Source organism: Anarhichas minor, unplaced genomic scaffold, assembly GCF_050575085.1.
Source record: "Anarhichas minor isolate MPS153535 unplaced genomic scaffold, ASM5057508v1 ptg000004l, whole genome shotgun sequence".
NCBI classification, from domain to species: domain Eukaryota; kingdom Metazoa; phylum Chordata; class Actinopteri; order Perciformes; family Anarhichadidae; genus Anarhichas; species Anarhichas minor.
Genome location: NW_027466450.1, coordinates 469,519 through 496,451, shown reverse-complemented (window position 1 = coordinate 496,451; position 26,933 = coordinate 469,519). Strand labels below are relative to the sequence as shown.

General features: G+C 45.3%; 1 protein-coding gene across 1 annotated transcript; it reads left to right on the top strand.

Moving 5' to 3' along the window:
* Positions 1 to 26,933, top strand: slc39a10 (solute carrier family 39 member 10). Its single transcript, XM_076105282.1, is given in 12 exon segments — positions 1 to 28; positions 8,411 to 8,510; positions 11,141 to 12,439; positions 12,723 to 12,900; positions 20,070 to 20,245; positions 20,960 to 21,124; positions 21,213 to 21,321; positions 21,421 to 21,729; positions 22,124 to 22,204; positions 24,178 to 24,368; positions 24,523 to 24,616; positions 24,619 to 26,933. Coding segments are annotated over 10 exon segments (3,156 nt in total). The 5' UTR covers positions 1 to 28; positions 8,411 to 8,510; positions 11,141 to 11,161; the 3' UTR covers positions 25,194 to 26,933.

Sequence of the window (26,933 nt, the reverse complement as noted above, 5' to 3'; positions counted from 1 at the left end):
GAGGAGATGCACACGGCACTCGAGTGAGGTAACTATATAAAAACCCATTTGTTGTCATTCACTCCCACAACATGGACCCGGACAGCGTTCGCCACGACGTGTAGATGTTAGTAACCACTAATGTGAGCGTGCGTTACGGAATATCTGGCAACGTGTGTTATCGTTGCTCTCCGTAGGCTGTGAGCCAATTCGCCTGCTAGCTAACGTTAGCTGGCTGAATTGTTGCCTTCCTCTCCAGGTTAGCGTTAGCATTAGCCTGTCCGAGAGGGGCGACTCTTGGCTAAACAAACGCGCCGGGCTTTGAATTCGTGCATCTGTCAGCTTTCCGGGGCTCGCGGTGGACAATGGCGACTAGCTGTGTGCTGGTGGTGAACGCGTTTTGATGAGTTTAAACGCTGCGGTGTTGTAAAGGCACGTTTCAATGATGAGGAAAGGGGTGCTCGGCGTTGCATTATGCGCACCACGTGCGGCGTTTAAACTCACTCAGTTAGACTAGACTGATGAGCGGTATCGCCTCTGTGCTTCTTCAGCAGCGTGGCTGCTAGATTTAAAGCAAGACAAACGTATGTGACCGAGTTGTTTTTAAACTGATTTTTTTATTTGCTCCCCGTCAAAGTGCATTTTCACGCCCCCTTATTGGGCGGACACACAGCATGTGTAGTGACCGTTTTTTGGTCGCATGTACATTTTACATTTAAGCCTCATTGTCCGTGCTGATACATATTCAGTGCGGTCTATTGTAACGTATTATAAACATTTAAATGTGGAAGAGCTTAATTTAGAGCACGCATGAGTAAATGTGTGCCGTTTGCTATAAAGTAACACTAGTGTGCTGATGTGAGAGCATTTACCATGCAAAATAGCAGCTTTACACGCATTAATTAGCACAGCTGCCTTAAAAACATAGCACATAAACAGAACTGTGGCCCCAAATTCATGCTGTAAAATATGATTTTTTTTAATCATACAGTGCGTCCTCATGAACCAGCCCATTCAATTTACACTGTTGAACTGCAATATTAAAATGTCTGTGGATTAAGCACGTAATCAATTCACTCAATCATATCAATTCAACTCAATCAATTCTGTTTGTCTTGAAAGAAAGATTAAACACGACTCCCGTCCCCTAAAATGTCCTCGGATGATCCTTTGATGATTTTTATGAACTGTCAGAATTGGAGAAATGATATGCAGACGTGCAACAAGTTGTATCTATTTCTCTGTCTACAGTATATAGGTAGTGACTTACACAGTGCAAATGATTCATTAAATCACACACCGGTTATACAAATGTCACCGTATGAGCTCCTGATACTGAATTAGGCTACGTTTTGAATGTTGGTCATAATATGTACCACGCTATGTAGCTTTATTTCGGCCTGGCCTTGTTCAGGTAAAGGATCGCTTCCTTTTAGTTAAGCTGTGTCTAATATATAATGCCAGCATGTCCCATCAGTTAAAACACAACTAACAACTGTAAAAATTACAAGTGCACCAGTTAAAAATACAATTAACCAAAATGGATTTAGTAAAGCAAGTAGAGCAGACTTTTTATTTGTTGTTGAAGCCAGTTAAAATATATTCAGTGTGGAGCATCCTGGTATTAACTGTTCTGTCTCGTTAACCCCGGTCTAATAAAAGAAGACAAAGAAACGCTATGCCCCCAGGATTAGAGAACCTTTCATCTAATACAACACGTAAGCTTCAGTGTTGACATGTACAATATCTATCGCAATTTAATTAGTGCCGTATTTGTAATCTGCGCCTCCACATGCTCCGTGTGGATGAGGCAGGCAGTTCTCATACATACTGTTGAGGATAACGGCTTAGTTATGTTCTGAGTACTGTACTGTTCTTACTTAACTCACATGATGTGGGACCAGGGGCTCAGTTAATTACGCCTATTATTTTTTTTGTCCCCAGACCCGACAGAGCTCCTCCACAACCACATAAGACATTATACAACTTGTGTCCACAGGCTGAGTGCTACTCAACATGACTAGTACACTGACCTTTGTGTGTGATATCGGTGCAGCTCCCCTCGGAGAGTTGAGTTGCGTTACCAAACCTTATTCACAACACACCAGTAAGGTGTTTATGATTGCAGCATACAGCTTTAAATTGCAGCTTATAAGGAGCTGTATTTAACAAATTCTGAACATTTAGTACAGCAGCAAACAACTGTTAAGCTGTGTGGAGATGCAGTGGAGTCATGTCTACCTGAGCAGAGGATGAAGTCACCCTCTCTCTATGTGTGTCGTTATCCGAGCCTCTCCTTGCCATGCATGCTTTCAGTGCACGTTAGCGCGCCCCGCTGGTTAGCTCACGGGTATTTGGTCTCGGAGGCGTAGTAGCGCCCACCCTCGGGTTCCCTCTCAAGTGAACACTGCTCTGTCAGCACTTCACTGTAGTTTGCACCGTTGGCGCCGTTAACACCATTTGCCGTTGAGAGCCGGTGAGAAGCAATCAAAATGCTCCCAAAAACTCTGATCTTGCACCTTTTTTAAGGATATTATGCACAGACTAACACTGTGTAATCACGCGTTTTAATACAGTTACATTGTCACACGTATACGTGTTGTGTTGCCTTTGTAATGTAGTTAACAGCCGCCAAAGTACACTTATATGATTGAGTTCTGGAAAAGGAGAATCGAGGCTCAGCGAACCCTTACAGATGGGACCTCATGAATTTTCTTTTTTTTTTGATCCGTGAATTACAATGCAACCAACTTTGTCTCTCATACCAAATATGTACGCTGTTGCTGAAATTGTGTTTTGGTCTGGGCTTTGCTGGCTGAACATCTAAAGTAGGCTTACCGCATGTGGATGGAAAACCCAGACGTGGGTTCTATTTCCAGATTGTTTTGTTACTTATTTGTCGGATTACACCGGGATACAAAGAAAGCAGACACAATGAACACAGGATTACACCGGTCATGTCCTGGCTTGGAATTGTTGTTAGGATTGTTGACTTTCTGTTGTTTCGGTTCCACTGAGGACAAAGCGACAATAAAAAGGCCTTATTATGAGCCATACTGATGCTGAAATCAAGCCCAAAAATCCAAGAATGACCTCCCAACCGCTAAATTACCCCAACGTTTTGGGTGATATTTTTTGTATATGGCTGAATATTGTTTACAGCTTCTATGTGTTTAAGAATATGCCACTTTTTGTGCCCTGCAATATAATTAATAATGGCCTTTGGCATTTGTCCGCTGTAATTGCAGTCAATCACCTGAGTCGAATTTTGTAGCATTATACTTAGAATTTCACAAGCCAGTGTTCTTCGGAGCTTACAGGTAAAAGGGAAGTTAAAATCAGTCCTAAATAAATGTAACCTTACCTTGATACCTTACAGTACAAACCCCTGGGTGAAAACCACCAGTGCTTCCAGCTGCATGTTCCTTATAAGAACTGTGTAAACATCGGGCCCGACGGCTGAATTTGTTTTCGTGCTCAGCATGATCACAATCTGCTGCACACGTAACACCATTCCCACACTCCTGCTGTTTTTACGATACGGCGCTTTTATGCAGACGGGGCATTTTTTGAGTCATGATAGCTAATATTTTTCAACCAATACATCCAATGTAACCTCAGCCAGCCTCAGCTATTTTTTGTTGTTGTCGCATAACCGCTTTTTAGCTTGAGCACTGTCCACATTAGGCGTCAGTTTAATGTAGAAATATATATTGTTCCCACCAACGTTCAATGCATGCAGGATGAGTCGTGGGTCAGTCCAGCTCAGCACTGACGTAGGTGGACCAAACTTAGCGAGGATCATTTTTACCTAGGACAGTCTGCTGTAACAAACTTTTGATCTTTTACACATTTCAAGTTGCTGATTTACACCTAGGCAAAATGGTCAGACTGGCCCACCAGTAGTGCATTTACAGCCACACACACACACGAACACCGTGAGTAGCTGGTCAGGTGCTCCCTGACTGCTCAAACATGCAGACACACACACACGCACACATTCCCGCCCTGTGCCTCCCCTCCTCTCTCTACAAATTAGTTAAGTCACTGGACTCAAAAGCCTCAAAAACATTCAACCTGTGACTTATGTCAGCGCCGGCGTGAACCTTTTGTATCAGTGCGCCGCGAACTCCTGTTTCTTTTGGAGGGGCTTATTTGTGACTGAAGGTAAGCATCGCTCTGTTTTGCCAAGGTGTTGTTTCTTTACCGTGTGTGTGTGTGTGTGTGTGTGTGTGTGTGTGTGTGTGTGTGTGTGTGTGTGTGTGTGTGTGTGTGTGTGTGTGTGTGTGTGTGTGTGTGTGTGTGTGTGTGTGTGTGTGTGTGTGTGTGTGTGTGTGTGTGTGTGTGTGTGTGTGTGCTCAGCTGATCGTTCGAGCCTTTTCGGTCTCAGACGAGGCCACAGAGCATCAGCCGTGCACCTGCGCCTCGACCGCAGCTCCTTGATTCCACACACAGCATCTTTTCATTGTCTAAACGGACTCAGTGGCCTCAATCAAAACTGCAAAACCTGAATCTGATGTTTGTTGTTGTGCAACCGTTTGACTCAGTTGTGCAACCGTTTGACTCAGTGAGAGAAGTTCAGGGAAGTCGTGGCCCGTTTCCATTGAACCTGCACGCGTCATGGTGGCCCACGGCCACATTTCATACGGTCATCAATCCATCTACGTCTTCAGGCGACGACAAGTGCGTGGAGATCAACTCGCACTTAAACATGTGTCTTCACCTGCCACCTGTGCGGAGTCTGCTATAATGAGGACTATTATCAGTGATGGCCGTTAAAAAGGCTTTCGACGTCGCCGTGAACATGCCTGGTACTTTGAGTCAGGAGACCTACCGCATGACAAATTCCACAGAATAGCCACTCTTTATCAAAGGATTGCTGGTTTGACGTGTCAAAATTACTACCTTCATCACCGTTTTTCTTTTGCAGCAGCAGCAGCAGGCAGCAATGGGTGGTTGTCCATGCAGCAGCAAAAGTGGCATGTCTGTAAACATGTATACTTGCTTGAGAATGGTTGAGCTGGAGCTGTAATGGTCTCACGTTCTGTCTGCCAGCGCTGGTAGAAGCCTCACCACTAATGTCTAATGAATGCTTAGGAAACACTGATGGGGAAGCTGAAAACAGCACACAACGGTCCTCCTAAGGGCCCTGTCACACCTACATTGTCTGGTCCGGACTTTCGGACTATTCGGTTTTATCCAAACAAAAAAAAATTATGTGTGAAACCTCCCCCGGACCAAACAGCCGACCCTCAGTCAAGAGGTCGTCTTGAAAGCATGTTTTTTGAGTGGACCAATCACGGGAAGTTCAGGCACGCCAGCGTAATTTTTTAAAAGTCCCAGTGACGCTGAAGTCAGAGCGTCTTTAATATTTGTTTTAAATCAAATCCTTCGCATTTGATTGGACCGCTGAAAAAATGTTCGCGCTTAGAGTGCAGCGCGATACGGAGCTACGGAGGACTGTTCATCTCCGTGTGCTGCAGTAACACAGAGCCGGTTCAAAATCTGCATCGTTGATTGGAGGATTTTTCCTAAACGCTGAGTCATCAAACATTTGAAACCACTGTACAGAAGAGAAAAGAGAGGAGTTTATTTTAGACATATATTTGGCATGTAACAACAGATAAACGAACAATTAACACGGGGACAGAAATGTATTTTTTATTTCACTGGGACTTTTAAAAGGGCTATATTTAACTTTTAAGGAATATCTTTTTAAGGAAGTATGGAGAGAGACGGTGGAAGTGCTGAGAGCAGACGGGCGTATCTCGATCTTTGACATTACACACGAGTCTCCCTTGGCATCATGTTCAGCTGGATATACTGGATCTGCATCATGTTAATGGCATGTGCCTCATTACAATGAAGCGTCTACAGAGGTAGAAAATAGCCCTGCTGTGCAACGTGAGAACAAAACTAACCGGATCAAACGTACGCAAATGCCGGCCGACAAAACCACGACCCTCGGTTCAGACTGTTAGGTGTGAAAAGGCCCTAAGATTCCCACTGACCGGCTGCTTTGGGTTGGGTCCACGGTTGCAGTTCACATCCGCCCTCTTTTTAAACCCTCCACTCCGTCATGTTTGTATTTGTCCTGTGACTCACTCTTACTCCACACTATAGTTCCCTGGCTTCGCAGTATGCAGATCCACAATGTCGCCACGCTTGTTCAAAACACTGTTGGACGTAATACCAAGTATTATAGATATGTTCATTGTTGGTTTATTCATTTTAATGCAGGTCAATGGCAAGGCTCAGAGTGCGTTGCACATTGTATTATGTAAGAAATCAGGATGATTGGCAAACCCCCCCCCCCCTGCTTATTTATCTTTGACTTGTTTTGTAACAAAAGTGTTTGCCATTTGATGCCGTTTTTTGAATACCGGAGGAGATTTGTATCGTTCCTTCCATCCCTGCAGACAGCAGCTCTATACTGCGATGGGAAGGATGTGTATGGTCGCGTGTGAATCATATGAAACAGCTTAGAGAAGGGAAGGGAGAAGGGAGAGACGCCACACAAACACAGCTGTTCACCGCTCGCTGCCCGGTTCTTGTTTTAAAAATGTCCGCTTCTTAATAAAAAAAAAAAAAATGTCGTCAATGTCGGCATTAATGAATGAATGCGTTAACGTGTTAACTTGCCCAGCACTAATTTTTACATCAGTCGCTCAGAATTAAGTTTATTCAATTGCCGTTCTACCAATTGTGTCTAGTTGTCTGGTGAACTGTGAGGGCATTTTGATTTGACACACAGGGATGGTTTTTTTTCTCCACTGTTTTGCTGTCAGCCAATGAGAAGTCATTAGCACTGTTACATTAATTGGTTATTGAATGCACCTGTTCGCCCACATACTAACAGGTTTTTTACTCCTCGGCCTGTCTTGTAATTCCCAGTGTGCCGACCTCACAAGTCTCCCTGGCATATTTAATATCGTTTTAAAACTTTATGGTCTCTTTTTTTTAGCAGCAGACATGTTGACTTGTCATAGTGGGAAAAGCACAGGTGTTACTGTTAACATTAGCGAGGCGTCTGTTCTCTGTGAGCCAGCATGTGCGATACCAGGACCCTGAAACTGAAGCAGCTACATGGAGTTCAGCCGTTATCAATTTCCTGCTGTATGTCTACTATGGCTTCCCTGCTAGAGTTCCATTATACTGAGCCATACTGTTGCTCAAATCAACTCCAAAATTCACTCGTGTGATTAAACAAACAATTGAATTATCTTGTGAACTTTCATGGCCATGATATTTGTCTGTGTTGCTGTCAGTATCACAGCTTTAGTGACTTTGTTATGCGCTTTGGTGGGGCATCACCTTAGACTGTATAAAGGTGGGGGTGGTCACCGTGACATCACCCATTGGTTTGTGGACTGCCATTTGAAGCCTCGAGTTTGGCATCCTGGTCGTTGCCATCTCGGTTTTTGGCTGTCGTCATCTTTTTTTGGAACCGCAAATGACACGAGAGGGTGGAGCTACACAGCGGAAAGCTGAATACGACATTTTTAGGAGCCCAAAAAACGTTACAATTAACTTTCATGAGCTGAAAACACACTGTTAAAGTTATAAGACGAAAACAACGACAACTTCCAGACCAAACACTGTAGTAGCAACATGTCAATTTATGGTCTATTTGACTCTAAACGGACCATACTTTACTAAATGAACATCATGCTGTCTTGAAGAAGACTTGAAACTAGCGATTGAGACCATAAACTAATGTTTACAATGTTTACTGAGGGAACAAATCCAGTGAGAAGTAGTCATTTTCTCATAGACTTCTATACAATCAGACTTATTTTATAACCAGAAGAGACGCCCCCTGCTGGCCATTAGAAAGAATGCAATCGTAAGGCGCTTCAGTATTGACTTCCCTTTGCCACCTGGGCATAACGTAAGGGAGGTGTCCTCAGATAAACAGTGACTATGCATACCCTTTATATGGTGAACCCTTGTTGAGATTGTGCAGATGGATGGGTAGGGTGAGTAGGGTGTAGTAGTGGCTGCAGGAAAAGGACTGAAACACTACAAAAGCAAACAATCTCAAAATGTCTGTAAACCTGCCTTTAATAAGTGTTTTTCCTATAACACTGCTAAACAAACTGCTGATAATCATTCTCAGTCCGGGTTGTGTTTCGCACGTCGAGTCTCTCTCTTTTAAACTGATTGTTCAGGAAAAGCCCTTGAAGGCACCGTAGGCTGGTCCCACAACTTTAAGTATCAAGCGTAGACTGCTCTGATACATGTATAACAGTTGCCATGATTCCCCGGTGAGGAGAAATGTCGCAAATGTAATCCGGTAAGAAAGAGGTCGTCACATTACTCACCTCTTGTGGCAGAATGAGCACTGCGTCACATGACCTTTTGTCGCGTAATAATTCTGTCCGTGTGATTCCCAATTTTCACCTGTCTGTCCTCTTTGATGTTTTTCCAGAGTGCACGTTTTAAGACGAGTTGGAAACCCCCCCACCCCCCTCCCCCCCTCATACTGTAGCGTCAGGACTGGGGGGCCAAGCAGGAGGAGACGTATTACGGTGAGTTACCGTGTTATCGCAGCGCAGTGATGGGATTATTTAGGTGTCTTGTTGTGCTGAAACAAACGGTGATTACATCACCGGCAGCTCAGCCAATCAGTTTCGGTAATATGCCGTTTCCTGCATTAAGATCCCTTTAACGGACACAAACAAGTGGTGCATATTGCGGTGCAGCTCACTAGGTATATTTTGTCATTTATTACAATATAAAGTTGTAAATGTTTACAGTAAAGAAGGTGATATTCAATATCAATTTAGAGGGGAAAAAACAGTTTCCACTTTCACTGCAAAATGAGTTTGTCATGCTTACTCAACAGGTTGTGGTTTGTGCAGCACACGACTGGAGGAAACAAGATCATGTCTATTTAGTATGAGAGTTCAAACAACAAGCACAACAAAGACTCCAATCAGGAAAACACAGCAGGCTCTGTTGCCGCTAAGAGGGTGTGCTCTTAGGAATAGGTCCTGGTTTTGCCCCCCCTCCTCCTCCTCCTCCATCGGCCGTAAGGTTCATAGGTCACTGCTGCCTCATGTTTATAAACACTGTCTTGTAGACAGCCGTGAAGTAGGCTCGTAGTCACACTTAGCTGTCTGCAGCCTTGAGTCAGAGCGGCATCATTCACTCCGTGGCCACACTTTAATTTCACACACCAGCCATCCGAGGGCACGCCGCGGTAAGTAGCCTCGCTTCCCGTTTCTGAACGTAACTTAGAAATGAGGTCGGACCTTTTTTTGAGTCGTCGTGGATTTTTGAAATGTTTGATTCGTTCACGGCCTTTTGAAGTTTTATATCATGTAGTTTGTGCAGAAATGTCAGTGACGGCTATAATCACACATTACAACAATAACAATAAAAAAACATTACCCATAATATGACATTATATTAAGCACCGACACACTTTCAAAATGCTGATACCAAAGACGGCTTTTACACACGTTCTTGATCTGGTTATATGGAGTGAAGAAAGTCCATAACTTGCTAATAGTCATGAGCTGATAAGATGTTGATGTCGTCTACACCTTGATCAAGGCTCTACACAATGAACGAGGGCTTTGTTTTAGCCGAGCCGAATCTTTTTGAATGGTATTCTCTGTAAATTAGTTTAGTGGGATGAATACAAACACTGCATTGTTGAGGATTCAAATGTTTCTGTCAGATTGTCTACTTTTTTTCACCCTTTACCAAAAAAACAACAACAGCTGATTGTAAGTCTGTCACCAATGGGTTCTGTTTGCAAAATGAAGTGTAATGTTTTTTAAGTCATCCGTATCCTCTCTTCTTAGTTTTTTTGTTGTGGAACTTCTTCTAGTCGCTATATAAAAAGAAACTGGGCTCTTTTTGTTTTTTGTTGATGCCCACAGTGTGCCATCTGTCGTTGCAGCCTTGACAACTGTGCGGAGCATCTCTCATTTGTTTCTGAACATTTAGCCCAGTACATGTAGTCTGCACAACACACACAAGTCTATTCCCTCAAGACGTGCTTGCTGTAAATCCAGTGCACACATTGCTAACAAGCTGGCTGCCAAAGGACCTCTGTGTTGGTGCGTTTGTCTGGTCTCTGCTGTGCGCAATTTTACCATCTTGTCTGACAGTATTCCTCTTCTGACCTCTTTGTGCTCCTCCTCCACCCTCACGCATCAACCACCCACGGGCTTCACCAGAGACCTTATGAGGATCAGTTGACTGGGATGATATTGCTGCCTCAGGCCTTTTTTAGAGTCGGGGGGGCAAGCTATTTGTTTCACAATTCACAGTAGACAGTCTGCTCCGGAAGGCTCCCTGATTCAGGTACTGGATCTCTTATGCTAAGCTAAAGGTAGCGGCTTAAGGGGTTTGTCTGCAGTATTTATGTGTGGTGAGAAGGCTTGTAATTTATGATTACGCAGACCCTGTTGCACTGTGGGAAGCTCTTCTGGGGCTTCTTTAGGGCCGATATTGATTTGGTTTACTGGCATCACCATGATTATTCTAAACAAAAAACAAACGAGTCCACATAAAATATTTTACCCATGATTATTTTAAGTTTACTTTGACAAATTTTTATCGTAAACATGTAAGAATATACTGTAACATTCAGCAGCTGCGCCTTCTTTCTTTTTTTTCTTCAGTTTGGCCGGTATCAATGTGGATAATATGAATATTGTAATATTTCAGTCCAACTTTCAATGTGCTGATATTTTAGGCAGGTCCAGGCAGCAGAGGCTTTTGAGCAATCGGATGATAAAACAGACATTTGACTTGTCTTACTGATGTCTTACTCAGCTGATAAACACGACAAACAGGACACCAAGTTACAGTTGCTGTTATTAATCAGTCCAATCATTTTAAAGTGACACGGTCACCATGGTCCTTAAAACTAAGCGAGGACGTATGGAGCAGCTGCTCAAAATGTGATTGTGACTCTAAAGACATACAAACAAATGCTAAAGAGCTAAAAAAAAATAATAATTAAATAAATTTATGAAATAGTTTAGAAATTCTAATTTAGTGGAGCACTGGGCAGGAAACTCCGCGAATACAATGAATGATGTTTACTTCGTTTCTTAAGCTGTTTTTATAATTATTTTTATATGACTGGCAAAAGAATATTGATCCAAATTCCGCTTCTGTTACTTTCCTGTTTTGGCAGGGGACCAGAAGTAAGGGGACCATGCGAGTCCACGTGCACACCAAGTTTTGTTTCCTGTGCGTGCTCGCCTTCCTCTTCCATCAGTGCAACCACTGCCATGGGGACGGGCACAGCCACCAGCACGGCGGACATCCCCATGCCGACCACACCCACAGCGACCTGCAGATTTCCGAGGCCCCGTACGTGAGAGGAGCCACTTCGTCCCCAGACTCCAAAGGTCCCCAAGGGCAGAATCTAGAGGAGGAGCAGCGCTTCTACATCCAGGAGCTGTTCGGGCGCTACGGCCAGAAAGACCGGCTGGATTTCCAGGGATTTCAGAGCATGCTGTTTAGCTTGGGTCTGGGTGAAGTGAAGGTGGTAGATGTGGATCACGAGGAGCTGGGCCACGACCACGTGGCTCACCTCGACCTGGTGGATATGCAGGAGGGGCTTCACTCGCACTCGTCTGCCGATGAAGAGCACAGCCAGGGTCACGATCACGGGCACGGCCATCCGCACCACAAGCCCGGCTCCCACCATCCACACACAGAACAAGCTCCCACAAGCTGCTCTCAGCACACCACGGCTGCCTCTCCAGCTGCTGGTGCACCGACAGGGCATGAGCATAAACATGCCGCGGAACACAATCATGATCACGCCAAGGCAGAGGACGGTGACCATAAACATTCTGATGGACATGTGCAGGACACGCGCGATCATGACCGCGATCACGCACATGACAAAGAGCACAAACACGAGCAGCTACAGATGACCTCCGACCAAAAGGACCTGTCTTCTCAACCTCGCAGCAACCACGACCACAGCGCTCACAACCACAGCAACCACGACCACAAGGACCACGACCACAGCGCTCACAACCACAGCGCTCACGACCACGGCGGCCACGATCACGGTGCTCATGACCACAAGGACCATGACCACAGCGCTCACAACCACGATCACAGCGGTCACGGCCACAACCACGGCGATCACCATGACCACAATCACGTCCCCGAAGTGCAGACAGTAACGGACATTCCTCCCTCTCCCCAGTTGGAGCCGTCCCAAGTGCCACAGTCCTCTCCCGCCACCAGAGAAAGTCGGCCCAAGAAGCCGAGGGTCCGAGGACAGCGAGGGCGAAACAGAACCGCTTCTCCTCGCGCAGCACAGTCCGACGACCGTGACCGTCAATCCGATCACGGTCACAGCCATTCTCATAAAGATAAGAGAGAAGCACCGGGAGGGCCCGCCACCCCCCCTAATTTGCCAGTCCCCGTCTTGTCCGGCCACCTAGAAGGATTGTCTCATCAGCATGAGGAGGTAGGACTTGTTTGAGACCACTGGTCAGAGAGAAGCTCCACTTCAACCTGCGTTTCAGTCATAGAACACAGTTATATTAAGATATGTGTTGAATAGAAATCACACATCATAGTTCAGAATGTTCTAAACAGTCACGTTGCTTTTACAGCCACAGAGGTGAGTATTTGAAATGCAAAGGATACATTTTGGGTGGAGGTTGTTGTTTTTCCAATGTCAATATTTCACTTGTTACATAGCCAGTGGTTTCTACTGTTAATACTGTACCGGCTCCTTCTCCTTCCAGTGTTTGAACCTGACTCAGCTCCTCGCCTACTACGGCCTGCATCCCGACTCGCTCATCTCCCCCAGCCAGTTCACCTACCTGTGTCCTGCCCTGCTCTACCAGATAGATAGCCGTGTCTGCATCCGCCATTACCACCAGATGGATGTGCAGCAGGAAGCTTTGGAGCCCGTCAGTTCCGGTAAGAGCCAAGTTTCGTATCGATCCAGTCCACTTTGACTGAAAAGACTTCTAAGAGCCCCGTCTAAAGCACTTGAGACCTCACTCAGGGTTTTACTCCGACCCAAATAAGGCTCCGACCAGCAGACTGCACTCTTTCTCTGTCAGGTTGTTGTTGTTGTGGATATTCTCATTCCTCTGTTTTACAGGCAAGATGTGTTTTTCAGTGAGAATATGAAGGACAATGTGAAGGTTTTTATCTCACTATTCATGTTGAGGGTTTGCGGTTGCAGCTCTTGACCTAACCATTGTTCTGCATATAATAAATCGCACGCCAGCATCAGTCCACTCTTCTTCAGCAAAACCCTTTTCCTGTCATGTTTGTGCCCAGTTTTCTTTTTCACGCTCTTTTGACTGTAGTAAAACAAAAGAATCTGGGCTGCCATAAGTTGGAAAAGCACTGCTGAACATTATCCTTTCAGCTTTTTTTCTACGCTTCACATGGCTTTTAAAGATCAATAGCTCTCCACAGAGCAGAGCAACACAAAGGTAATGATTAGATATTGCCAGTGTTCAGTCTTGGATAATGGTGTGATCTCCTCACCGATATTGTGGCCAAACAGAGTCACAGTGAACTTTGTTTGCACAATGGATCAAGTAACGATTCCTTTAAACCCATCAGCACGTAATCGCATTAGGAACACAATCCACCCGCCGTGTTTGTTTACTGCAGATCATTGTTCCCTTGTCAGAAGCCAATAACGCAGTGATATCATCATGACTGTGAGTACCTCAGACAGTGACTTTACCTTTGAAGAGGGAAATAGAACCCTGAGAAGGTGAGATATTATTGAAACACTGAACAGAATTATATTCTATGAAAGTAAGGGTTTTGTATCATGAGACAAGGGGTTACGATACGATATATTGCGATACATTTTTTAATTTTTAATCTAGCTTTAAGAAAACTCATATAAATATGCATCAAATCTGAGTAAAGTGCAGTCAAAATATCGCAGTCCCTGTAACGTCCCACATCATAGCACGGCTTGTGTTTTGCAATCTGAAAGCATCTTTGTCTTTGCATGTAAACGATTAATTCAAAATCGATATCCCCACAGAATCACAAAACCTTTCATCACGATACTCGGGCGTATCAATATTTCCTCGCACCCCTATAGAGTAACTTGTATAGCGGCAAGAATTTGGTCTATGGAAGCGATAAAGATGTCAACTGTAAGTTGCTGTCTTATCTGGTGCCATAAGCAGGAAACCACAGGGACGTCACTATAAATCATTGGCTTTATAATGGGATGCTATCAGGATCTATAACCTGGAGCTACTCTCCTGGGGAGGAGTGGCAGACCTGCATAATAGAGCGTTTATTGAAATAATAAAGCTATATTTTATAGTGATAATAACTGAAGTGAACTGGGTATTGTAACCCGAATGCCATGAGTATCCCCGCTCTTTTTCTTTTTTCTTCTTCTTCTTCTTCTTCTCATTTTCAGTAGCACATCTCTCAATTTTCTGCCATCCAGAGCAGCAGTGAACACTCACCAGAGCGTAGCATGCACACAGATATTAGTTTAAAGTACAAACAGACAGTATATTGAAAGTCAGGGCGAGCTTATTTAAGTAATTTGAGACCCGCTGCTAATCTCAAGCTTCTTGTATTTCTACAACACCAACGCTTATTTGACTTTTATTTACAGATGAAGACGGCTCACTGTCGGATCAGCTCTCGAGCTGTACAGTCACACAAAACACTGGCACGGTCTCATAATGAAAGAGGTTGTTTTCTTTTTTCTTTCTTCGTTGTTAGCCGCGCTCTTTGACCTTAATAGCGCTGCGCCGAGTATGAAACCACACACTACCACGGACTTATCTCGGTACGATCGGCGTTTGTTTATACTCGGAAAGGTTTCTCGAAACTGTCGGGAAATCGTGCTTCTTGTTCACATTTTGTACACACGCGCTATAGCGAAACGGCTAAATGTAGCCAGTCTACAGGAGCAGTCTGTGACTAAATGGGGGGGGGGGGGGGGGCAGCAGCAGCAGCATCTCTCTCTTGGTTCTAGCAGCCAGGACCGTGATGTAGCGATTGTTACTCTATCAACCATGTAACGAGTAGAGAAAAGATGTATTTAGATGTGATTGTGGATGCAGGAAGTATTTGGCATAATTATGAATTGATTGATTCTTTCGGTCAATCACAAGTCCCAGTGAGCGTAACGCACAGCTAATGGCCCTCAGCGGGAGTCTATAGGCAGCAAGCGTATTTCCAAAGCTGTGGAAAAGTCTGCGAGGCATGTCACCGTGTGTTTTTGGGCCATATTCACTGGGAGGAAGTCAATGTTCGAATGAATAGGCGGCCAATTTGCCATAACTTCAGGCTCTTAATAGAGCAGCCCACATAATGGGACCGACGCTCTAAATCAGGACCATTCACTCACCTAACTGCTGCACTTAACTATGACAACGTGTGTCCTTTCTAATTGGATAAATGCAGAGAACGAGTGGCCCCATCATGTGTATGAAACTACAAAAGGAACTTTTTTTTTTTTTCACTTCTGTTGAAAAAGAGACATCTTTCTCGCAGCGATCTTTTCTTTCGGTTTGTGTTCCAAATCCTTTGAATTAATGATGTTTAAAAAAGAAACCTCGGAATGAGACCGAGAGACCAGCTATAAAGAATGAAGGTCAGCGTAAAAAAGCTGCTCCGGGACCTCGCAGTGTTTGGCAGTTTATGAGAATGTAAAATATAAAATCGCAGTGTTTTTTAAAGTTAATGAGTTACAGGATGTGAAATAAAGGTCATGGAGCCATAAAAGCGGGCTGTAAATCAAACCAGGGCCACACAAAAAACAATAGAAAAGGCCGCTTTTCCTTAGTGTGCGTCCGGCATGTAAATCTCTAGGAGCAGATAACATGTGACCACCTGCAATGAAAATGCACTGCGGATTGAGACAGTCAATCTGGCCATGCCGCATTCACACCTGGCAGGTTCTCATGTTCTGTTTTCTGCCTGCAGTGTAATTGGATTTTAGTTTTCCTTTACATTATGCAAAGTAGGTAAGACGTTTGTCGCTGTGAACAACATGGCAAGTTTTGGCGCATTAAGATGTTCTGCATCTGATTTATTTTTAATTAGAGGTAGAAGGGGACATTTTTATGACTAAAAGAGAAAAATATATTTGTATGTATATGTAGCTGCAACAGCTTTTGTGAACACTTTAGGACAGAATTAAACTGTCAAAGCAGCAGGTACTGAAGTTCAACCGTGAGATTGGAGGAAATCCCAAACCGTACGCCCTCTTAAATCTTTAATTATTAAACACACACTCCCCTCCGGAGACACCTGTGTCACATGAGCCTCAGGCGGCAGTGTGTCACCACTGAAAACAGTCATAAAAATGGTAATGACGACGAGCAACGCAGCCCGAGCGAGTCAAAGGGGCAGGAATGGCTCCTCATTAGCGGGAAACTAGAGCCGCTAGATTGTCAGCGATTGTGCACCATGAGTCAACCGTAGGCATCGCCACACGCCACGAAGCTACCTCTCGTTTACCTCCCGCCGACATCCGCGGGGGACCTCGGGAAATTTGCAGCAGGGTTTCTCTCCGGTCCCCACTCCCCTCCCCTTTTCTTTGCGCTGTGCCAATTAGGAGTGCCTTAGCGACACCCTGGGCCATTTGTCTGAGCCACGGCTCACAGGAGATGCGTAATTGGAGAGAAGACACAGACCAGTGGGTCTCCTTCTCCTCTCTTCGATTCCCTCATCACGGCGTCCGTCGCTCCTCCGCCGCCCCACTTGCCTACCTCCACACACCAAACCAGGACTGTGTTGAGGGGTAATGAGAGAGAGAAGTAGATGAGCTGTGTGAGCGTGAAGGACCTGCGGGGGTCCGGCTGATGTACAGTTGCCTCTCAGGGTCCCGTGTTGTTCCGCTCGATTCGACAAATAAGAAAGCGGTCAACCGCAGCGCCTTTTACTTTTGTAAAGCATATTGAAAACGGTGGTGACAAAAGAAGGAGAAAGTGAGGGTCATTAAAGACGTTCTCGTCTGTGAGGAGGAAATGGATTCAGCCTGTCCAGGTCGTCCTTCCTAATGTACCGCGGATAAACTGGTGCTTCATGCTGTAGCTGCAGCAGATGGCACATTATTGTTATCAATATGTGGTCTAAAATATGTAACCGTTACATTAACTGTCTCTCTGACTATAGAGACTATAGAGACTATAGAGACTATAGACGATGGGTCATTTTAGCACGGTGAAACGTAGCGGGGACACAGATTCTGGATCCACATTTTACTCAGTAATGCCTGTCGGAGGGTTGTCTTTATTAAATATAAATAACGCGACAGAGAAAACAGAAAACATCCTGAATGCAAAACAGTAATATAGCAGTAGTGCCAAAAATAAATGCTCAAAACAGCATGTATTTGAAAAGGAGAAAGTAAAGACCACAAATGCTTTTGCTTTAAAAATACAAAGAAATATCACACTTGGATAAATGCAACACTGCAAATATAATATACAAAAATGCAAACCTAGCTATTTTCTCTGTTTTCTGTATTCTAAGTTCTTGTTCGTATCAATAATACTGTGTTACATTTACATGCTGGTGCAGAGGTCCTCACTGGTTCCGCCCAGTGAAAAGTGAAGCCAATGCGAAAGTGCCTTAAACTTGCATTCTTTCTAATGGCCAGCAGGGGGCGACTCCTCTCTCCATCTCTAGTTTCTCAGTCTTTTTCAATGCAGCATGATGTTCATTTAGCTAATTATGGTCCCATTTAGAGTGACATAGATCATAAAGCAGGGTATGCTTTAGGGCGGGGCTACCTTGTGATTGACAGGTCGCTGACAGGGAGAGGCGACTGTTCAAAACAACAGTGGCGGCTCCTGAAGAGGTTAGCATGGAGGCTGCAATAGCATCAGTTATATCAGAACTGGAGAGTATTCCTTCATTGGAAGAAGACCAAACAACAACACTGAAGGTGTTTTTCCAATGGAAAAGATGTTTTTGCTCCTCTCCCAACTGGCTTTGGCAAGAGTTTGATTGACAGATTGTTCATCAAATCACTTGCCAAGTATTTTTTTTAAGTGCCTGCCCTTTTCCAAACAGTTTCTAATGACGGCTTCTCAGATGGTTTCTGTGTAGCAAACCATCTGGCGAGTCAGGTTAATGAGTTCCCAGAGTACAAAAATAAAGAGAGTTTCAGAAAGCTGTTGGTAATATAACAAATATAAAATATACCTTATGGTTGAATTAAAAGAGCTCAAAGAGTCCTGAATGAGTATGGTGCTCAGCCGCATTGTCAAGGGGTCTGTATTGGCCCTTAAAGGGACAGTATCCCCCCAAATTCAAAATCCAATAATAGCGATGAACTCTATCATTAAGACACCAAATGCCACCAGTTTGTTCTGTCATGGCGTCAGAGGACATGTGCAAACCTGCGATGAGGGTCAGGGTTTGAGTAGCAAGCTTCCCAAAAGCTAATGACGAAGTGGCTGTAATCAGCACTTCAGCATCGGGGCCTTCCTCTTCAGTTCAAATATTTCCCCTGGAGGAACTCCAGCCTCCTGTTTGGAGTGAGGAGATGGCTGCCGGGGGGGGGGGGCATTTTTCTTTTCTTTCAATGTTTTTTAATCCTACAGCTGGGTAATGGGACAGTAACAGCTTGATTCAGTCTCTCTAAAGAGCACTCTGTCAGGCGTAAGACATGTTTCAGATCATCTCTTCACAAGCGACACCACCTGGGGCCGATTAGATGAGGAGAGGAAGTGTGTCTGCCAGTGTGATTCTGCTGTTATGAGTCATTTTCCCCCTCTGGCTAGATGGCAGTTTTGGTTCTTTTTGTTTAGATGGATTAAGCTATATCAGGGCTAAATAGTTTAAAGGGAGGGGGGGGGGCTCTGAATAGTCAACTATTCGACAAGGAGCCTGATTCGCCAGCAAATATTACAGTCGCATCGTCACAGTGACGGGGAGATGTGGTTATAAAACAAAGGATCATTCATCGTATATAAATAATGATGACATAAGGCTTTAAAAATCAAAGAATAAACGTATTGATCAGAGCACTCACACTCACGCTAGTTATATTTTCAATTTATGAACCATTCTCTAAAATCAGCAGGGGAGGCATGTTTCCCTTTACTTCCCGGTCATTTCCCTTCACTTCCTTACCTTTTACCTACAATGAGGGGCAAACGGAATTAGAACCAAAAATTCTACCATTTCAATTCAACCACGTAAAGCAAGCAGGCCTGCCGCTGACTGCACTGCACCACACACACACACACACACACACACCTCTACACGCAACAAACAGGCTGTCCATTATTCTGTAACAACAGCAGAATGATAGCAACAAGTATATCTGCCAAAAATGTTGTTTTTACTATTTTTCTACAGATATACAAAACTTCAACAAAAGGGGATCCATGAGCAAGAAAAAAAAACAACCATAATTCAAGGATCAGTTGACACAAGACTTGACCAATCACATTCCACTATGTAATATGTTGACAAAATGTATCGGGACATAATTAATGGTCAAACCCTTTGATCTTGACAAAGCCAGCGATTAAGTTTAAATGTTTTAATCATTAATAACCAGCTCAATCTGTGAGGATCATATATTTGCTTTACCTTTCACTTCTGAATGTACACTTTGTTGTGACTTTCCCCTGAAACACCTCACAGAAGTCAATTGTCTGTAAGATGTGCATTACACGCACACTGCGCTCCGGTGCTATAAATGAACGCCAGCCGCGAGGGGCCGCTTTAGCAAACACGCCGCCAGCTTTGACTTGACATTGAATTTCATACGACATTAAACATTCCGTCCTCTGTGACGAAAGAATCGCGAAGTTTTGCCTCACTCCGTCTCTGGCGCGCTGTTTTGATACGTGTCCTCGGCTGACAGTTTTAAATGATAGTGTACCTTTTCTGACTTATTCCTCCTCGGCTTCACGTCTGCGGCCTCGAATGAAAAATTTCACTTCACATTTCTTGCTTTAGGTATCGTGTGTCATCACAAGGACGCGCGGGTCGGAAAGTCCTCTGAGGGATAGTTTCCTTCACATGTGGAGTGGATGGGAAACAATACCTTCAGCGAGCAGGTGGAGCCGTGGCTGTTCCTGGAGAGTGACTTGTCTTTTGTCTGTCCCCTTGTCCAGGGTGGGTGTGGCTGTGGGGGTTTGTGTCCATCACCATCATCAGCCTGCTGTCTCTGCTGGGCGTGGTGCTCGTGCCCATCCTCAAACAGTCCTGCTTCAAGTTCCTGCTCACCTTCCTGGTGGCGCTGGCCGTGGGCACGCTCAGCGGCGACGCCCTCCTTCATCTGCTGCCCCACGTGAGTACTTTTACAGGATGCTGCTCTTGTCACACCCACAGAGATGGAAAAAATCAGGGCTGGTCTTTATAAAACTCCAGAGAAATTGTCGGTAAAAAGTAAGTAAAAACGTTTTGTATAAAAAAACTAAACATCTTAGTGGGATTCTTCTTTGCCGACTCGTGTGAAACACAGACTACAATCATCAACCCAAGCACTATATCAGCCAATGGCGGGCCAGCAGAGGTGACATGTCAGGGCTGCCTCACATCACTCGTCACAGCTTCATGCACCACCATGTCATGAATAGCTGACTTGCTGTTTGGTGTATTATTCACACAAATCGAATGAGTTTAAGACGGTTCTGGCCACCATGTAAAGGTGTATGAAAATCAAACAGGGGTCACAAATCTAACAGCAGGTTTATATATTCAGTTCTGTTTCTGTTTCATTGTCTTCAAACTCACCGGATTTCTTGTATTTCATTTCATTACAAATTGTGTGTATTTGTAGCTCAGCTGATGTCATTATTGCACTTTTTATGATTGATATAGAACTGTAAATATGTAGGGTCACACAAAAGCATTTAAAAAAACATTAAATTGAATTCCTGATGAACCCATCATGTCATGAACTTTTTTTTTTTTTTTTTTTATGTATGGCTAGTGTTGGACAGACTTTATTAACACCCCCCCCCCCCCCCCAATATCTCTCCGTTTTTCTCCTCGTCCACAGTCCCTAGAGCCGCACGACCACAGCGAGCATAAGCCGGATAAAGAAATTGATTTAATAGCGGACTTTGACGGAGTGTGGAAGGGCCTAACGGCGCTGGCCGGCATCTACCTCCTCTTCATCATCGAACACTGCATCGGCATGTTTAAGCACTACAAAGACCACAGGGTAAGACTAGCAGCTGCTTAAATGTATGACATGTATTGAATTTCCGTGGACAGAGCATATAGAATCGTGTGTCTCATGCTGCTCACAGGACATGAAGAAGGCGAGCGAGGACGGAAAGATCGGCCGGAAGTTGTCCGATCACAAATTAAATCGGCGCTCGGATGCGGAGTGGCTGCACCTGAAGCCACTCAGCGAAGGTAAGAAGCCTTCACGGCAGCTCGCAGCCTCCGCCAGCTCCTTCACGGGGTGCTTTTTTTTTTTTTAGCCCTAAATATCTCCCCCTCCGTCTCCTACAGACCCCGATAACACCGCCGTCTCCTGCGACAACGGCCACAACGACACGCAGATCTCGGAGCTGCGGACGCCCGACTCCCCCACCAACAAGACGCCGCTGGCGCCGGAGAATGCCCGACAAGACCACCAGTCGCCCACCAAGGAGAACGGGGGCAAGGCCAAGCACCACGGCCACTCGCACGGCCACGGTCACTCCCACGGCGGGAACTGCCACTCCGACCAGGAGATGAAGGATGCCGGCATAGCCAGCATCGCCTGGATGGTCATCATGGGCGATGGCATGCATAACTTCAGTGACGGCCTGGCTATAGGTAAGAGGTTCTGGTTGGTTATTCTATAAATGAATAAGTGAGGAATCCCTGTTACTCCGCTAACAGATGTTTGACAAAAGTTAAGGTCACTTACTGGAATTCTTCCATCAGCTTTCAGCCTCATTCAGTGGCCTTCCATAAGTGGCGTGTTGAGTTTATGTGTTAAGCTACGTACCTCTCCCTTAAAGTAACTTGTTGTGTTTCGGAGCAAGGAGTCACTGTGCCCGGCTAAAGCTAGCTGTCCCTGTTTCCTGTCTTTATGCTTAGCTGATTGTTTCTAGCTTCACATGTAGCGTAACAGACACAGGAGTGGCATCAATCTTTAATCTTTCAGCTCAGCAGAGAACAGGCCTAACCCCCCCCCCCCTTCCCCTTCCCCAACATTTGTCTACAGGTGCAGCATTCAGCGCAAACGTGACGGGAGGCATCAGCACATCAGTGGCTGTTTTCTGCCACGAATTACCTCACGAACTTGGTAAGTGGAGTGCGACAAAAGAAAAGTGTCAAACACAACAAGTTATTTTCTCATCTCACACCAGGCACACCTCATTTATCCAATACGTAGAACAAAGGCGCTTTGTGGAGGCGTCGCAAGTTCGCTCGCGTAATGATAAGTGTCTAAATCGCTGCCAAACGGATCGTTTTTTTTTCTGACTGGAACTATGATCCCAGGGAGTCTCACGCCCTCTCCGGTCCCTCGGAACTTGTTAAGAAACCCGGCGGTGTTGATAACCATCACTCTTCTCCTCACTCCAGAAAAATGTGCTTCTTTCCCGCCTGATTAATAGCTTTTTTTTCCCTCTGACAGCGGCAAAATGGCCTGTCAACGTGTCTGTCAGGGAGGATGATGTACCGCGCCTGCCGCACGTTGTTCAATACAGTCGGCCTCAAAAGGCGCTCCAGCTGCCGGTGCGTTCATTTGCATTGGAATCCGTTCCCTCCAAGGACCCATTTGATTCAGTTTGACTCAGCGGCGGTGAACATTTACGTCTACGTAAGGAAAAAAGGGGGGAGGGTGAAACACATTTGGGTTCAACTAACGCTGCAAACCGCCTGCTTTAAAAGTCTGTGATGCTTCGCGTTTTGCTGCAAAAACTGCCAAAAAGAAATCTGCAGTCACTGGCTGTCATCTGTGAGGCTTCAGGATCGCACAGAGGAGCTTTGATTCTGGTCCAACATGCTTTTTTTAATTTTTTTTATTTTATTTTTTTTTTGTCTCCGTTTCGACTCAGTCGCACTCGAGTTTTCCAGATGGTTGACTGCGCCTGTCGCAAGCGGCACGTGAAGATTTGCGAGATCAGTCTCTCTCTCTCTCGCCCCCGTGTTCTTTTTTTCACATTTCATGTTGATTCGGCAAACCCGCTCTTCAGCGGCACTTGCCGCCGCGCCTTCACCCCCGTAGGGCCGGCTCGTCAGACAAACCCAGCAGTTTGACAAGTGCACCTCTCAGCTCCTCCTCGACACAAAAGCCGCCGCCGCCCCCCCCCCTCCCGCCAGGCAGCTGGATGGCAAAGATGATGATTATGAGGGTTCTTTAACCACCCAGAGTGAAACTAATTGGCAGTGATGGGTGTGTTAATTGCGGTAGATGAGGCGGCGGCAGCCGTGTCTGACTGTCGGACAGTTTGGAACCAGGGAGGCAGGAAACGTAAAAAGAAAAAAAAGTCCATTGAAGTTAGGCGCGTCTCTCTTTAATTTCTCCCCTCCACCTCCACCCTTTTTCTCTGGATTTGATTGATGGATGAGAGCAGAGTGGTAATATATTCATTGAGGTAATTAGCCAGGAAAAGAGGCCGCTTGTTACACAGTGCAGGAAATGTAGGCCACCCCCTTCTCAGTATTCATCTCTCTCTCTCCAAATCCAGGGCGTTTCCGCTGAGACTTGGGCCTCTTCCTGCATTTGGCCCCGGCAATGATTGAAGAGGGTAGAGAGGCTACGGCGTGCATGTGTAATCATAAGCGCATCAGAAGGGAGTTAAGGACATATTTCTTAGAGAGAGAGAGAGAGAGAGAGAGAGAGATAGGCTCCTGGTCTGTTTTCCCACCTGCTCGAAGACAGATAGCGGAGGCGAATGTGTGGAGAGAGTTTGCTTCTAACGCGCTCACCTCGTCACCGAAAGGTAGCGGCAGAATAGACCAAAAAAAGATTAAAAAAACAAACAGCGTGACGAGCGCCGAGCTATTCACAGAGGGGCTCTGTGCGCCTGCAAAGTGCAGCGTCACTTTGCGAAGCGTAAACAGGAATCGGACACACGGCTGTCACCAACTTTCAGTTTCTGTTGCTTTTAACCTTTCATAAACAACTTGTGTAACGAACAGAATCACTCAAGACACAGAGGCCGGGTACCCAAGTGTCAGGATAAGAGACGGGTGCATGGGAGTTGCTTAAATGGTGTTTAAATGACTGTGTGTGTATGTGTGTGTGCGTGTGTGTCTCCTGGCTGACAGGTGACTTTGCGGTGCTGCTGAAAGCCGGGATGTCAGTGAAGCAGGCCATCTTCTACAATCTGCTGTCCGCCCTCATGGCCTACGTGGGCATGGTGATTGGTACCGCCGTGGGCCAGTACACACACAATGTCACCAGCTGGATCTTCGCCATCACGGCCGGCATGTTCCTTTACGTGGCTCTGGTGGATATGGTGAGTTTGGCGCACTCCCATCGACAGCCCCAGAGTGATAATTGCCCCCTCCCCCTAACAACATCAGCTCACACTGCCTCCCTCTACTGATCTGCAACGCTAATTCCAGGAAGTCAGTCTCTGATCCCAACTGGTCACTTTGTCTCTTTCACAGCTGCCAGAGATGCTTCACGGGGACAGCGAGGACCACAAGCGCTGCCAGCTGGGACACTTTGTCCTGCAGAACCTGGGCCTGCTGACCGGGTTCGGCATCATGCTGCTCATCGCCATCTTCGAGGACCGCATCGTTTTCAATTTTGGCTTTTAGTCGAGGAGAGCGGGGGGGTGGGGAGTGAAAGAGGGGAGAGCTGGATGTATCAATATTGGTCCTCCTTGGCCTTAAACGTGCTTCGTTCGCAACACAAGCGGCCCGGTCTTGCATGCGGTGTGGGTCTCGTTCATGGCCAGTGCCTCCATTCCAAAAACATGCAGCGGTACGCTTATGCACATCTCATGACTCTGCCAGTGGTGTTTACACTCTGCCCCTCCATTACCTCTCCTCCATCAACTCCGATTCTGGAAAAGGAGAGCGAGGCTGCACACGAAAAACCAGAGAACGCCTCCTCTGCTCCGAACCGCTCTAGGCTCCATCTTAAGAAAAAAAGAAATAAAAAAAAAAGAGCTGCAGACGGGAAGGTGGTGTCACGGCCCGGCAGCTCGCCGCCTATGCATCATCATCATCATCACCTGTTGTTAGCGTGTTGTCGCCTCATCTCGTATCATCCTGTGCTCTGTCCCGTCATCCATGCCCGGTACATCTGCGCTCCATCCATCACCGGCTCCTGATGTCTGAAACATCTCGTGTGTCTCTGTGCCGAGCCCCGGCCACTGGAGCAGCACCGGCGGAGCGCTCCCTTTAGCCGGCTACACCCGCAATTAAACATTTAGCTTCACGTTCAAAATGTATCGACAGCTTTTAAGTGTCAAAACAGAAAAGTGTTCCCCTGACTTTTCCCCGGTAGATCATCTAAAGCTCAGTGCTTTTCTTTTTTTTGCTGCATTTTATTGACTAATTCTAATTCTTTAACCCTTGTAGTTCATAGTGATAGCTAACACAGCTGCCAGAGCCTTAACAAATGAGCATTTAAGACTTTCATGATTTTGCTAAGAAACTAGACGTCACAAATGTCCAACCAATTCTTTTTTCTTTTTTTTTTAAAGGGTTTGACAATCTGTAGCCGTTAGGCCTTTACGGCGTATCTTTCTTCCTAAGAATCAGCAGCTTCACACTGTGAATTGTAGTTTATAGGTTTCTTGAGGGAGCCGCCTCTTTGAGTTCCTGAAAGGTGCTTATTCCAGTCGGTTTCATAACAGTAGGAGGTCGAGTTGTCACACAAATTCTCTTTTTTTTATGATGAACTGTAAATACTCGAGGTCTTTATAGCTTCAGTAGTCGAGCGGCAAAAATAAATTGATGTTTTGTTGCTGCTAAAAAATAGATTTGAAAGTACTTGTGTGAGTGAACTTCCTGAGACGGATCAGACGGAGGACGGTTCTCTCGTATCAGTAACGGACGTTTGACCTGAGGTATTAAACCGTAGGACATAGACATAGATTAATATGCTGAGATAAGAGGGCGTACATTATCGACATTCTGCTGACCGTGCCAAAGTGTGGATTTTCAGTGGCTGGCACTTGACCCCCCCCCCCCCCCCCACATTCCATTGGCTGTCCTTAAGCTAGCTAGCCTAGCTTCAGCTGCTAGAGCACACCGATAATGTGTGGCTTCATCTATCCTGTCACTGTGTGACATCCATCATCTTACGTCTCAACTGGCTGTAAATCATCGTCGGTCCCATCGAAGTGGCGTTATTGACCCGTCTGAGTCATCATGCATGAAGCATGAGTGAAAACGGTACGGACGTTGTGTTGAGTGTACATTTGATTTCATTCTTTGTACTGCAAAGTATAGTTTAAAGTACTATTCGCAGCCTTTTGTTACTTTTTAAATGAACCGCGTGAAGATCACGAGGAAGACTTTGGGGCGTAGTGAGACTGGTGTTCTGAGCCTTTTTTTTTTTTTTGGGTGATGCAGTTGTGTGAACACATAACTTATCACATAAGTCACATAATCACTTTATGTCTTTTAACAGGAATTGTATTATTTCATCTTATGTTCGACGGGATCTGAATGTGCTTTCATTCTGTTCCGACTCAAAGTACAGTTCATAATTTGAAACGTGACTATTTGATATTTATCCGGTATTTTCCTGCAATATTCATTTTGATTGTGTTTTTTGTATTTTATTTAAGAGAGAAGGGGTCCTTCTTTCTGATTTTCTTTGAGTTTCTGTATTTCTTGTGTAATTAAAATCCAAACTGTGCTGTCAAGCGTGCGATTGGCTAGTGACACTACGCCCCCAAAGTTTCTTCGAAATGAAGGTTGATGATTCTTCTCATTTTTGCTTTCTTGTCTGTATGTTTGTTTAGTAATCTGGATATAAAAAATGCAAAGTGTGACATTCTTGCTGTTTGCCTGTCTGTGCATTCTCCTCATCACGGAACGAAAATAAACTCTGAAAAGAT